Here is a 15,237-nt window from a genome sequence, read left to right as displayed (position 1 = left end):
TAGGGCCATTCACTGGAGCGTGGTCTGCCTACTAGGAGCCACACCCTTAAGGAAAACTGACTCTCTCTTCCCAGATGCCATCAGCTGTCCATAGATCCTCAGTGGGGTGTCATGAGGCTCTCCCCACTCGAATCCAGTATGTTGACTGTCTTGATCTTGTGCAGGCAGCCACAGATGCTGCGAGTTTATGAATAGGGTGGTCCTGTCATATCCAGAAGACTCTTATTCCCATCTTCCCCAACCTTTGAATTTCATAATCTTCTTCTGCACTGGCTGCGGAGCTTTGGGGAAGGGCTAATGACGTTATGGTTGAGCACCGCACTGACGTGTCTCTACTACACTGTGACTAGTTGTGGGTTCTGGGGCTAACTACTACCTACTACGTAAAGAAACTTCTTTGATAAGGTCTGAGAGATGCACTTATCTATAGCTAGAGAGATAACAATTTATAAGGTAGTTTGATGCTGTATCTTTCCAGCAGACAAATAGATGTTCATCCCTGGGGCCTTTGAGTGCCTCAAACATGGATTCTTGACCAGATTTGTCGTACAAGACATGTTTTCCCTCCTGTGGAGAAGACCTTAAATAAAACCAGAAAGCAGTTGGTTGCGCCCTTAACATTTACATCACTGCTATACTTATGAGCATATCTTGCCAAAGTGGTTATTATTGCAGTTTCCAGGGTTCACAGCTTAGGTGACTCCCAGAAACCTGTATGATATCTCAGTATGACAGCTGCAGGAAGGAAGCCTGTTCAGCAGAACTCTGTTACTCTGCTTTGAGACCAGTGTGTGTGGTGTCCCCACCAGTGCACGATGCGCTTCTGCTTCCTCTCCAAGCAAGTCTTAGAAACAAAGCATGACGCCATCTTAGCTCCTTTTACTCACGTTTGCTGTCTAACATTGTGGAATAATATAGTGACCCTTCAAAAATATTCTAATTTAACTAATATGCCATATTGAATTTTTATCTATTTTACTGTAATATTAAATGCTTAATGAATTTTTTTTTAAACTTGTAACCTTGACCATTTGCTTTGGGGTATCGACTCAAAATCAGAAGCTCAACTATTAGCTGAGTCTGATAATAATTGAATAGTGCTACCATGTAGGTGTATATAATGTTTTACTCTTGTGATCTGCCATATTTCCATGTAGAATCCAAGTAATAACATATAAATCTTTCATCTAAAAATATTTCATTGAGGAACACTCATTTCAACAGTCATTTCATAAAATGCGGTTCTTATGTCTTTGCTCAAGTAGAGAAATGTAAATTACATATTTACAAAGGAGCCACATTTCTAGTGCAGATCATTTTGACCACATCAGAGTGCACCACATCAGAAACTAACTGGTTTCACATTTAAGGGCTCTTAAATACATTTAAGAAGCCCAAGCATTTCATTTTGGCTGTACTCAGAGATGGATTTTTATACATTTACTTTAAAAAAGATTTTACTGATAAAATGTTAAACATAAACTACCATTTGTATATTGAATACTTTTAATTTGGATAAATGTTAACATGCTTTGTTAATTTATTTTTGCTTATATCTTTTAGAAACAAAACACAATATTATGATGTGCCAAGTCTACATGCCTCAATATTAATAATGTATTTCTCAAATCTAATTCTTTTAGATAAAAGTCAGCATTCTCTTTACTCTCTCAGCACAGTGAACAGAGATTCCTTGAAGTCATCCCCATATGACACAGTACTGAAATTTGACTAGTTAATGGCCCCCCCCCCCCCCCAATGTTACTTAGAGACCAGTTTGTTTAAATCAGAATTCATTCAAGCAATCAAGAATCTCTTAAATGTCTTGTCTTTTGGACCTTTCTTTCCCCGTGTTCCTCCAAGGCTTTTATTAGAAGTGGCATCACTTCAGGCTTTTTAGAGTTTTACCCTCATGGTCTATTCAACTTTTGTTCTGTCCTTTTCATTTCCTGCATATTAGAAGTTAGATTTGCTACATTCAAGTTAAATTTTGTTGCTAAACTTGATAGATAATGGTAGTGTATATTTCACATATCAGAGGTGGCACATATATTGCTCACTGATGAAGTCATGATTCCAGGACTGATTACTAAGTGGAGATGATGTTATATTTTTGATGTGGGTTTATTTATTTTGAATTCTTTTATTTTTTTTACCTTAATTACATCATCCTTTTTCTCTCTCTTCCCTTCCCCTCTTCTTTCTTTTCTCCTCTCTTCCCTCCATATCCTCCCATACATCCCTGTTTGCTCTTTTTCAAATTCCTGGTCTCTTATTTCATTAATTGTTGTTTCATACATATATTATGAGCATAACATCTATGAGAAACCTTTTAAGTCGTCTTCTTGGACATAGGACACAGTACTAGCCTTTCACAAATGCTGTTATTGTCCCTCTCCAACTAAGTTGACTAGAGGCTTTCTGTCATAAAGTTTTTTAAGGTTTTAGAAGTAGGCTTAATTTCCTAAGATATATTATTATTAAGGACAGCACCAGAGAAGACAAGTTCAAGCAAAATGTGCAGCTTTGATTCTATGCTCAGCACCTACTCCATTTCGGCAAGCAGCTCCTTTCTTAGCATCTGCCCATGTGGCTTTATAATCAGTCCATGATCATGTAGCTTTCCTGTTGGCAAAACCCAAGATAAATATGTCAGATCTCTTTGTACCATAAATTACCAAGTTTTATCAATTTTTGTTAGTATATTAGAAATTGCTTTTGGTCTTTATATTATCACTGTAATACTTGTAGTAAGTGGCATTGGTTGAGGCTTCAGCAATCCCCGAGAGAAAAATCACTGCTGTTTCCACCACTGTAAGGGACGGTCTGAGTGTCCTTGCCTCTGTGCATAGTATGATGGGGTCTGTTCTTCCTCTCGTGTTTCTCCAGCTTTCCTGTCAGTTCTATAAATGAAAACATAAGTAATTGTGTATTTAAGGATGTGGCTCCTGGTTAGCCTAATGCTTTGTCTGTGAATAATAGAAGCATGTCCCCCAAATAGTTCCCTCTACCAAAATGCTAAGACGGTTTCTGTGCTCCTTCTCCAGCGTCTACTGCCATCCTTGTTATGTAAGAGACACAAGTTTAGAACTCATTCAGTGAGCACAGAGTTTAAGTGGGAACATTCCAGGGCAGCGCTGACTTATTATTTTATACTATTCTATGCTTGAAAGAAAATCTCCACTCTCAAAACGTCTTACACCACCGGAGACTGCAGTAAGTGATACTTAGCCTAGGAATCTCAGTGTGTGAAGATAAATGCAAACTCACATCCACCTTGGGTTATTGAGTCTTTACTATGAAAGTGTTAGGATGCACTCTTTGGTTATTGTGCAGAGATATTATTTTGCTTCATCTGTATTAGTTGCTTTATTCATTACCTCCACTACACTAAGAATTGTGTATGTATTCTTATCATCATTTTAATATGAGAAAATACAAGCCTAACCTTAAGGAAATAACCCTATTGAAATTCAATTCCAGATCTTGTCACCATGAAATAAGATAACCCTACAGTGAGGATTTGAGAACCTAGTGATTTGGGAAGGACTGCAATCTGTAGCAATTGAAATGCTTGCTAGTAGTTTAAAGTTATTGAGGAATCTTAACAGTAGTCAACTATTGTTAATTTCTCCTCCAGGTTTACTTTTAAGTTCTTCCTATAATATTCTGGGGAAAATTGTTTTTTAAGAGTGTAATTTGATCATATCCACGATTTCATGCTACTTTCTACTCTTCCTCAATTGCTCCCAGCACCATCCCAATTTGATTTCTTTTTATTTTTTAATACAAGATACAAAATTGGTTTACAAATTTGATACTAAACATGCCTCAGCAGTATTTTTAAGTTATATTTTTTGTGTCCCGCACATTTTGTTAGCTTTGTTTATGATTATTTTATTAGTAGTATTGAAAGCACTACAAATCATGCTTTTGAACTGTCTTTGAACGTGATGGAATTAAGATTTTCAGAAATGTGTTATTAGATGATTTCTCCTTGTGTATGCATCATATCTTGGAATTATTCACAACCTAGATAGTGTAGCCTTGCATGCACTTCCGGGGTTGCGTGTGCATGTATGCGTTCATGTGTGTGTGTTACTGTTAGAGCCACAATGGAAAACATCATGATCTTATCTTTAAGTCATAATTTTGTACTCTGCCTAAGTGTTTTCACCTGACTGGCATCCCAGTTGCTTTGTTACTCCAGAAACACCGTGAAGACATGAGGAGGCATTGCAATGGGGCATTTCGAAGGCTACAGTCACTAGGCAACAAGAATTTGACAGTTACTTTACAATCTAATGGGTCTGTCTTATGTGTGGACACTTAGTTACAAAAATGATTTGTGTTTTTTGATATGTTAGATTTTGATATGGGTACATGACTGTAATATAAAGTTAGCTGTTTTAAGGTTAAACAAGTCACTGGCATTTAAATGTTGCATGGTCTCTAACTCTATTTAAGTGTTGTATGGTCTCTAACTCTATTTAAATGTTGTATGGTCTCTAACTGTATTTAAGTGTTGTATGGTCTCTAACTCTATTTAAATGTTGTATGGTCTCTAACTGTATTTAAATGTCCTATGGTCTCTAACTGTATTTAAATGTCGTATGGTCTCTAACTGTATTTAAATGTTGTATGGTCTCTAACTGTATTTAAATGTTGTATGGTCTCTAACTGTATTTTAGTTCCAAAACAGTATTGCCGTTATTATCCTAATCTGTAAGAGGAATTTGGTATTTTAAGTAATTGCTTCCTATCTCCCCAGTTCGTGACAGCCACCAGTATCTTCTGTTCCCATGGTCTTTCTGTCCTGGAGATTCTGTGTCTGGCTTCTTTGATTTAACATGAGGTTTTCAGACTTTATCCATGTTGTGCTATATCGGTATTTATTCCTATCTGTTACCACACTTTGCCTGTGTCTGTAGCCCAGGATTTATTTCTCGACCTATTATATTACAAATATTCATATTGCTCCTACCTGGCTGTAGTGACTACTGCTCCTTAACACATACATATGCCTGCATGCACACTTGGACAGTGTGCATCTAGAGCAACTGCTGAGTCAGTTGTGTGCTAAGTCTTGAACTTTTCGGGAGCTGTTGATCTCCTTTCCATAGTACCCGAGCCATTTCATTCCCACCACCAAGGTTTGTGGGGGCATTTTTCCGTGTTCTTATATACACTTGTAGGTATTGTGTGTGTGTGGTTTTTAGACTTCATTGTAGTTTTGCTTTCATTTCTGAAATGATTACTGCTGTTGAACAGCTTCTCATACATCTGTGGTCTTCTGTATATTGGGCCTCTCCCCTCCCTTCGGGTATTTACATGGGTTCATTTGAAGACCTGTGAGTCCTGTGTACAGACTTATCATTGGCTTCTTTTCTGAGAGTTTCAACCACCAGTTCTCTCATTTCCACTTTGTCTTTTTGGTTTGGCATTTCTGCCAGCCAGCAGATAGCTGCCTTCTTCTGGGTGTCATTCTGGAGTTGTTGGGCGTGGCAGTAGAATGTGACAGTTTTGAGAGTAATGTTTAATTGTTCTTCAAATTTCATTGTCCACAGTCCTCTGTTAGCAGATTTCCAGGGTCTTGCGTAGCCTTGTGGTACAATGTTAAGATGATTTTCATAGTTTTTTTTTTCTCTCTCACACAGGAGTTAGAACATGGTCTGGTTACTCCATCTTGGTCCCAAATAGAATACTTTTATCATTACATAGGAGAAGCTGAGGTTTAGATTATCTCATTTCAGAAGAAACCTGTTGAGATTCTTGTGAGGAATTCACCTGAGCTCTTCTGTGCCGTCACCATACGGAGACTCTTCTTTTTTCTTTTCCTGACACTCTGCTGACTGCTTTAGATGGGTGTGGAGACTACCAGTTGCTTTACTGTGCCAGAGCTTGTGATATTGATTAATATTCTCTGGTGACTAGAAAGCTCTCTAAATTAAATGTGAATCTGATCTATGATTACAGGCAAGAATTGAGAAATTTAGATAAGGGCAAATACTTGTTTGGAGAGGAGTCTGCAGATGCATGCCTCACTTGTGGGTGAAGCTCCTCCTTCTTACTTGGGATGGTGCTCTTGCTCCTCCCAAAAGAGCTTACAAGATTTTGTAGGATATACCTTTCTTTTTAAAATAAGGAGATTATGATATTAGGAATTATTTGTAAACTGTTCAAAAGGGTCTTGGCAATAAGATGTGTTCAGACAGATAAAGTTTGTGTAAGGGCATACCCTTGTTTTTAATAATAATTGCAGATTTGGAAATAAATGTGTATTAGTTCTTCAGTTTACTTGTAAATGGTTAATAAAGATAATATGTAAGCACAGATACATGCACATGGTAAAGATAATATGTAAACATAGAGACATGCACATGGTTGGTATAGATTATGTAAACACAGAGACATGCACATGGTTAGCATAGATAATATGTAAACACAGAGACACGCACATGGTTAGCATAGATAATATGTAAACACAGAGACACGCACATGGTTAGTATAGATAATATGTAAGTACAGAGACACGCACATGGTTAGTATAGATAATATGTAAACAGAGACACGCACATGGTTAGTATAGATAATATGTAAACACAGAGACACGCACATGGTTAGTATAGATAATATGTAAACACAGAGACACGCACATGGTTAGTATAGATAATATGTAAACAGAGACACGCACATGGTTAGTATAGATAATATGTAAACACAGAGACACGCACATGGTTAGTATAGATAATATGTAAACACAGAGACACGCACATGGTTAGTATAGATAATATGTAAACAGAGACACGCACATGGTTAGTATAGATAATATGTAAACACAGAGACACGCACATGGTTAGTATAGATAATATGTAAACACAGAGACACGCACATGGTTAGTATAGATAATATGTAAACAGAGACACGCACATGGTTAGTATAGATAATATGTAAACACAGAGACACGCACATGGTTAGTATAGATAATATGTAAACACAGAGACACGCACATGGTTAGTATAGATAATATGTAAACAGAGACACGCACATGGTTAGTATAGATAATATGTAAACACAGAGACACGCACATGGTTAGCATAGATAATATGTAAACACAGAGACACGCCCATGGTTAGTATAGATAGTATGTAAACACAGAGACACACACATGGTTAGTATAGATAATATGTAAACACAGAGACACGCACATGGTTAGTATAGATAATATGTAAGTACAGAGACACGACATGGTTAGTATAGATAATATGTAAACACAGAGACATGCACATGGTTAGCATAGATAATATGTAAACACAGAGACATGCACATGGTTAGTATAGATAATATGTAAACACAGAGACACGCCCATGATTAGCATAGATAATATGTAAACACAGAGACACGCACATGGTTAGCATAGATAATATGTAAACACAGAGACATGTACATGGTTAGTATAGATAGTATGTAAACACAGAGACACGCCCATGGTTAGTATAGATAATATGTGAACACAGAGACACGCAGATGGTTAGTATAGATAATATGTAAACACAGAGACATGCACATGGTTAGTATAGATAATATGTAAACACAGAGACACGCACATGGTTAGTATAGATAATATGTAAACACAGAGACATGCACATGGTTAGTATAGATAATATGTAAGCAGAGACACGCACATGGTTAGTATAGATAATATGTAAACACAGAGACACGCACATGGTTAGCATAGATAATATGTAAGCAGAGACACGCACATGGTTAGTATAGATAATATGTAAACACAGAAACACGCACATGGTTAGTATAGATAATATGTAAACACAGAGACATGCACATGGTTAGTATAGATAATATGTAAACACAGAGACACGCACATGGTTAGTATAGATAATATGTAAACACAGAGACACGCACATGGTTAGTATAGATAATATGTAAACACAGAAACACGCACATGGTTAGCATAGATAATATGTAAGCAGAGACACGCACATGGTTAGTATAGATAATATGTAAACACAGAAACACGCACATGGTTAGCATAGATAATATGTAAGCAGAGACACGCACATGGTTAGTATAGATAATATGTAAACACAGAGACACGCACATGGTAGTATAGATAATATGTAAACAGAGAGACATGCACATGGTTAGTATAGATAATATGTAAACACAGAGACACGCACATGGTTAGTATAGATAATATGTAAACAGAGACACGCACATGGTTAGTATAGATAATATGTAAACACAGAGACACGCCCATGGTTAGTATAGATAATATGTGAACACAGAGACACGCACATGGTTAGTATAGATAATATGTAAACACAGAGACATGCACATGGTTAGTATAGATAATATGTAAACAGAGACACGCACATGGTTAGTATAGATAATATGTAAACACAGAGACACGCACATGGTTAGTATAGATAATATGTAAGTACAGATACAGCTCAAAGCAATTTTCCTACTTTACATTGAAAATTGTTACATCATTTAACCTCCCATTAGCACTGTGCTATCAGACCTCAGCGAACATCTTTTAAAGAGCCAAATAGATGATAAATATTAGGCTCATGTGCCATATAATCTTCGTTGCAGCAGCCCATTTTCTTGCTAGAGTGCAAAGTTAACGCAGACAGCGAGCAACAAGTGTGGCTGTATTTCAGTAAATTTCCTTTATACAAATTAGGTGACTGGCTCAGAGTATGTGGACTGAAGCATATGTTACCACGAATAATTTTCCTTGTCAGTGCTTAAATTTAATCTTTTATAATTGTATGTCAAGCTTTAAAATTAAAGAGTTGATGAACTTCAGTGTACTTATACTGTTGTTTTGAGATGGAATCGTGATTGCTGCATGTGGCCCTGAACTCACTGTGAACCCCAGACTGTTTTTCCTAAGCTTTCCTAGTATATGGGAATAGGCGCGAATCACAGTGTAAATAAAATCATTTTTAATTACATGTTATTCTAAACCTCCTCCTTATCGTTGAAGACATTACGGTAGGGAGATACTAATGTCCATTATAATCCTGCTTTAATTGTATCAACAATTCATATATTTTTGTCTATTCTGTATTTTTGGAATATATTCTGTTTATTTCTTTTTGTATCCTAGATAGTAATTGCCCTGTATTAACTGAGTAATATATTTGCATTCTTTTTTTTTTTTTTTTTTGGTTTTTTGAGGCAGGGTTTCTCTGTGGCTTTGGAGCCTGTCCTGGAACTAGCTCTATAGACCAGGCTGGCCTCGAACTCACAGAGATCTGCCTGCCTCTGCCTCCCGAGTGCTGGGATTAAAGGCACCATCGCCCGGCTTATATTTGCATTCTTAATCGCTGTAGCCAGATACTCCATTCAATACCAAATACTGTTTAGAAGTTAGAAGTCTCCATTTTTAATCTTCTTATTCCTCATCTAATCTTTACATCCATGTTAAGCTTCTAACTTTGATGTTCTCTATAGTACTTAGTGTTTCCAGCTCTCCAGTTTTACCTAGATCTTATTTTATGATTTTGTTACCAAGAGAAAACAAAAAATTAAATCTCCTATCATTTAATCCACTGTCAGATAGGGTAAAAAAAATCCTTTGTACTCCAGAACAGTACTATTCCATAGAGTGTTCTGTGTAGTGTGGAAACAGCTGTATTCTAGATTATCTTCACATGCTCTAGTTAGTATCAAAAATATTAGGTAGGCTACATTAAAGATGGAGTTTTATCTTCATTTTCCCCCCTCAAAGGCCAACTTATTAGTGTGGGAAATCAATTTTAGGTTACTTTCTGACAAACCTGAGCCTTGGATTTTTGTTTGGTTTTAAAGAATGAAATAAAGCAATAAAAATGTTCCAAGGATAACAGTTTTAGAGTTCTGGTACTTAAAATCAGCCATGGTTTTGAAAGAATTAAAAAAACAGCTTGCAGCTAGAATAGAGAGTAGTATCCTGTTAGTAGAGGCTGTTCTGTGATGTGCTCCACTAGCTCTCAGGTGAGGGGTGAAGCCATGACACTAAATATCAGATAATACTTGAAGTCAGGATTTACTATTAATAAAACTTTTAGTATGAAATGGTCTGTAATTGAACAGAAATACATAGTATCATCTCATCTGTTACAGTGATTTTGAAAGGGTTAAAACATAGAAATTTAAAAACTCTAAGATACTATAATGTGGATGACTCAATATTCTAATTGATTTAGAACATCATAATAAAAATATTTATGAGCAAGACAAATGGCTAAGTTGGTATTAAAAAGATTTCTACTTTAGTGTAGGGTTTTGAGTTTGGATCCTTAGCACCCATTGAAGAAGTTGGGTCGGCTGGGCCTTCCATGCAAACATAGGATCGAGTAGGTGGAGACTAAAGGATCCTGAGACCTGATGTCCAGTCAGTCTAGCAGCATTGAAACCCAGAGAAATACTGTCCCAAAAATTAAGTGGAATATAGTTGAGGAAGATATCCAGTATACACATATGCACACGTGCCCATATATATGTATACACATGCATGAGCATATACACACACCAAGATTCAAATAAAATTTTATTAGGCTTTCTGCATGAATCTATAAACCAAAACACATACATATGGTATTTTATTCTGTGCATTTGAAATTTTGCCCAGATATGGGAAATTGTATATATCAAGATTAAAATGCTAAATCAATATAGTATAATATGAAATAATAAAAAATCTGAGTCAGATGCAAGGGGATTGACAATCAACTTTGTAGTTTCTAAAACAGTGTTAGAGAGATTATATCTTGTGCTGGTTGGCAAGAGTAACTACAGGGAAGTACACAGATTCATTTTCATTCTCTGATATACACACATACGTGCACTCTGGAATCTAGTAGTACATGTTCAGTTCACATTGTCTCACTGTGAATTCAAGACTAAGGGAAATATGTAGTTCTTTTAACGTGTGTGGGGATCCCAACCTTTTGACAATGTAATGGGCTAGAAAAAAATTGCATATAAAAAGTCTCATCGTGTTTGCAGGTGTTTCTTATTTATATGGGCCACATTCGTAGTTCTCCTTCATGCTTGTTCCCAAAGCACCTGTGACACCTCTACCACCTTTATTACATGACAACATTCTTACCTTTATTGAGAAAACTGAGTTCTCAGTGACCAAAACGAACCAAATTGTTAGTATTGTGGTCAATCAGAGAATTCAAATAGAACATGTCAGAAGGATGTGTCGAACTGGAGGTTTAGGGAAAGATAAATGCATTTCTAGTTTACTAGTTTTAGTCAACATTTGTATCTAGTTACTTGACAGCCCCAGTGATGACTTTAGAAGACAGGGAAGGATTCTCTGTAGCTGTAGAATGACCTCATTATCACGCAGCTTTCCCTCCAGGTTCCCCCACTCACTCCTCATGGTTAATGGGCTCATTACCATTGTGCATTTACCTCTTGCACAATATGAGCTACACTTTATATGTTTATTCTGCTTTTAAAAGACAAAAGTGATCTGAATGGTATTTAGAAATATTTTATTTTATATTCACTGTGAAAAGAAGCATTTGTTTTCTACTGCTGGGTTCTTCGTGCCTCAGAGTTGGGTTTCTGTCTAGAACAGTTTTCTTGTGGCCCAAGCCATTTCTCTCATAATTTATTGCAGGATGCTCTCTCAGTCCTGTTTTGTTTTGTCTTGTTTCTCTGGTTAGTGCGCAGGCCCAGGTCATCTGTGGCTCCGTCTTTACACAAAGAGCACCGTGTGCTCTGCTGGCGTGCCTGCCTCACTGTCCCACAGCCCGAGTGCAGGCGTGGTGTGCACCCTAACTACAGGAGTTTGTTGTTTATGTCTGTGCAACTGTAGTAATTAAAAAATATTTTATTTCAGGTGCTGTGTTTCTTTGTAGCGTACAAGGATTAGCAGTTAACATTGACCCAGTATTGTATACATGGCTCCTCTATCAACCGCAGAAAAGGACAAGCAGACATATGCAGCAGGTGAGTGGGTCTAAGTTTTTATTCTAACAAAACCATCTTTTTTTTTGTTGTGTTGGGTTAGATGCTGCTGTTGTTAGTGACTCAGATTAGACAGTGCACTTATGCCATGGAGTTAGATGCTGCTATTGTTACTGATTCTCTTCTTATTTATGTGCCAGGATCTCTTTAGGCCCCATTTTATGCTTTTCAACAATCCGTAATTTTATTTATAAGAACTTGTGTTCAGCACAGTTTGGCTGTTGAAGTAACTTTCTACATAGTTGCTTATAAAGCAGAAAGATTATCAGGACCAGTGTGGACAGTCCTATCTGTTGTTGCCCTCTTTGGATTTATTTAATAAATTTGCTTTGAACTTTAACTCTGGTGATTTGATAGTTCATGCAAAAAAAAGTTGTGACATGTATTCATTTAGAAGACTGTAAATTGCAAAGGAAGAATAGGTCATTGTAGTTTCTAGAATCGTTAATGAAACATGCTGTGTTAGGATACGTAAATTTTACAATGGTTACTGCTCGCTGGTATTCCATTCTGAAGGACAGGAAGGAACTGTGTGAAACTCCCATGAGCAGACCTGGATCTGAAAACGCTTGCTACAGAGTGCTGATGGGGTTTCTAAAGGATTGTATTCATGGTAAACATGCTGAATTTGAATCTGCAGAAGGAGGGCTGTGTCCGCCTTTGTTTGGTATTCCTTTACCGTGACCTCTCTCAGTCCCTCTGTTTCATCCTTTCCTCTAAAATTTAGTATTATGTCTTTGTTTTTTTTTTAATTTTTAGAAACATACTCATTTCAATCCTTATTATGGTTATAATTCTCAGAGTACTTGATTTCTCTTAGGTATATTCATGATGGGCTGTGATTGATGGGTTTATTAGGCCACTGACTTAGAACTTAAATCTCCTGCCCTTAGTGTCCCTAGTGGTGGAATTATAGACATGTGTCACCATGCCTGTCTAAGTATTTAAAGTGTTAAATAGATTTTAAATATAATTAACATAATACTAAATATATTGTTATAACCAGGTACAAAAATATACTAGTTTTCACATTTTCAGTTTTTTTCTCATTCTTAGTATAGATTTCCACTTCCCTTCGCTGTCCTGTTGGCATGTTTTGTGAAACTGTTGTTATTGGGAGAGCCACAGTGCAGCCAGCCACATGTGCCGGGTTATCCGGAACACCAGCTTACCATAGCTGTCATTCCTTGTTTCCCCAGCTGCACTTTCCTCTCCGTTGTGGCTAAAGCCCAGTATTTGATGATTCATACAGTTCCGCATTGATCTTTGATTCTGCAGCAAAATTACTTTTTTTGAGGATGGGATGTGGGGACCTGACAGCCTTGTCTTGGATGTCACTGGCAGCAACCTCACTTTATTTCACTGTCCAGTTCAGCGCCCTGTGCTCTATTGAGATCCATATGCTTCCCAGCTTTCTCTAACTTGTTGTGTTCTGTGCTGTGACTGCCACTTCATCAGACAACGTAGAATTCTGAGAGTTTCCCCAACGACTGGACTGTCTGTATCCTCAGTAGTTGTCCCCTCCCCCTCAGTAACATTACTTCCTAACTAACTGTCACATTCACAACGGGAATTTCAGACTTGAGGTGGTCTCCCGGTATTGTGGTTATATTTCCCTTTACAATTTATGCTAACTTACAGCTTTATAGATTTTCACACAGAATTCTCAACCCTCATTTGAAAACACTGGGAAATTCCATAAATGATATTAATTAATTGTTATTGTAGCATTGTTATGTTTTTCACTTTTGTTAACCTCTCATTAACATATAAATTTAATTGAATTACTTGAATTATTTGTATTGAAAAAATTAGTACCATTGTCTTTCAGTATCCTTGAAAGACTGTTGGCTCAAGGAACTAAAATGTGTTGATGCTTGAGTTGCCTATGTACAGTGGTACAGAGTATCCCAACCCAACCTCATCATATCCTGCTACACACCTGAGTATCAGTAATAATGCAGTAGTGCCTGATGCAATGTGATGCTGTGTAGAGTTGTCCCCTGTGTGTTTTAGGGGAAAAGGACATGAGAAAAGACCCCTATAAGCTTAGTAAAGTTGCATTCTGCCCTGAATATGCTTGATCCACAGTTGGCTGAGTTCATAGCCAGAATTCATCAACAGGCAGGGCTGGTTCTGGAGGAAATCCTCCAGTAGTGTTGTAACATAGTTCCAGAGTCCAGATGGGTATTAACTTTTGGGAGAGAAAGAAATTTACCCCAGCTTACAGAATACTGTCCTTGTCCGTGCTTCACAAAGATGCTCGTTTATTCTTACTGTCTTCCAGCAGCCTGTGGTAGCAGTTCCTCTTGTTCCTGCAGTGAGCAGGAGGAAAGAAGAGGAGCTCTCTGCTGGAAGTGCCCCATTGGCAAAGCAGCAGTCATATCAAGCCTCAGAATATGCCAGCAGCCCTATCAAAACAAAAACAGTCACAGGTATGTGTCAAGAACAGATTTATCAGTTTTTTGAGGATTAGTTTACCTTATTATTCTTTCCCGTGCTTTTGTTAGAAGATAATATTAATTATTGGGGTAGAAAAAAATTAAACACAATTTACCATTGTATTGATAAGTTCTAAACAATTAGTCTTTATTCTTTATATAATCTAAAAACAAATGGTATAGTGATTATTTTCTCCTTCAGACTACTGGTGTGTACTGTAGCAGTGGTGGTCTGGTCCTGGGGAGGGTTCTGTCTTTAGTTCCTCCAGCTTTAGAACACTCATGTTGTATAAGGATACGTCAAGATTTATAGATGTTAAATTCCATGGGCATAATGTCCTGATTGTGAATTATGCATCCTCTCTCTCAGGTGCCTATCACTTTTGCTTCTCTTGGAACAAAATATGGTAGCAATAATGTTGTTTCTTGAGAACAAACATTTCTTTAACTTAGCATTTGATTTTTGAAGTTTTTAATTAATTTACAGTGTTTGCTTTCTTTTTTTCTATAATTGAAAATAGATTTTTCTTACATAATATGTACTAATCACTGTTTCCCCTTTCTCTACTCCTCCCATCGGGATCCATTCCCGATCTGTCTTTCATTAGAAAACAAACATAAAACAATTGTAATAAAAAAGATAAAAGCTGATACAGCAAACAAACAGATGGAAAAGTGTCCAAAATAATGCATAAGGAACAGATACCCTAATGTTTGCACACTAGGAATCCCATAGAGACAGTAAACTGGAAGCCTCAGTCTACCTGCAGAGGACCCGATGCTGACCTTGCAGGTC

The 15,237-nt window shown here is 37.0% G+C and overlaps 1 protein-coding gene across 12 annotated transcripts in view; it reads left to right on the top strand.

Annotated features, from left to right (window-relative positions):
* The window catches only part of Vps13b (vacuolar protein sorting 13 homolog B), a 463,403-nt gene that overhangs the window by 151,435 nt on the left and 296,731 nt on the right, over nucleotides 1-15,237 (top strand). For 11 of the 12 annotated variants that reach the window (XR_012909664.1, XM_075961203.1, XM_075961200.1 and 8 more), the window contains exons 20-21: nucleotides 11,873-11,982; nucleotides 14,288-14,435. Coding sequence is in view for 11 of the 12 variants with exons in the window: in XM_075961203.1 (XP_075817318.1) it covers nucleotides 11,873-11,982; nucleotides 14,288-14,435 (258 nt within the window). In the remaining variant the exon portion in view is untranslated. The remainder of the gene's footprint in view (nucleotides 1-11,872; nucleotides 11,983-14,287; nucleotides 14,436-15,237) is intronic. The other variant, XM_075961199.1, reaches the window with a different exon arrangement.

The sequence above is a fragment of the Microtus pennsylvanicus genome, chromosome 2 (genome assembly GCF_037038515.1).
Source record: "Microtus pennsylvanicus isolate mMicPen1 chromosome 2, mMicPen1.hap1, whole genome shotgun sequence".
NCBI classification, from domain to species: Eukaryota; Metazoa; Chordata; class Mammalia; order Rodentia; family Cricetidae; genus Microtus; species Microtus pennsylvanicus.
Note: the sequence above shows the minus strand (reverse complement) of the source record. Positions and strands in the feature narration are given on the sequence as shown.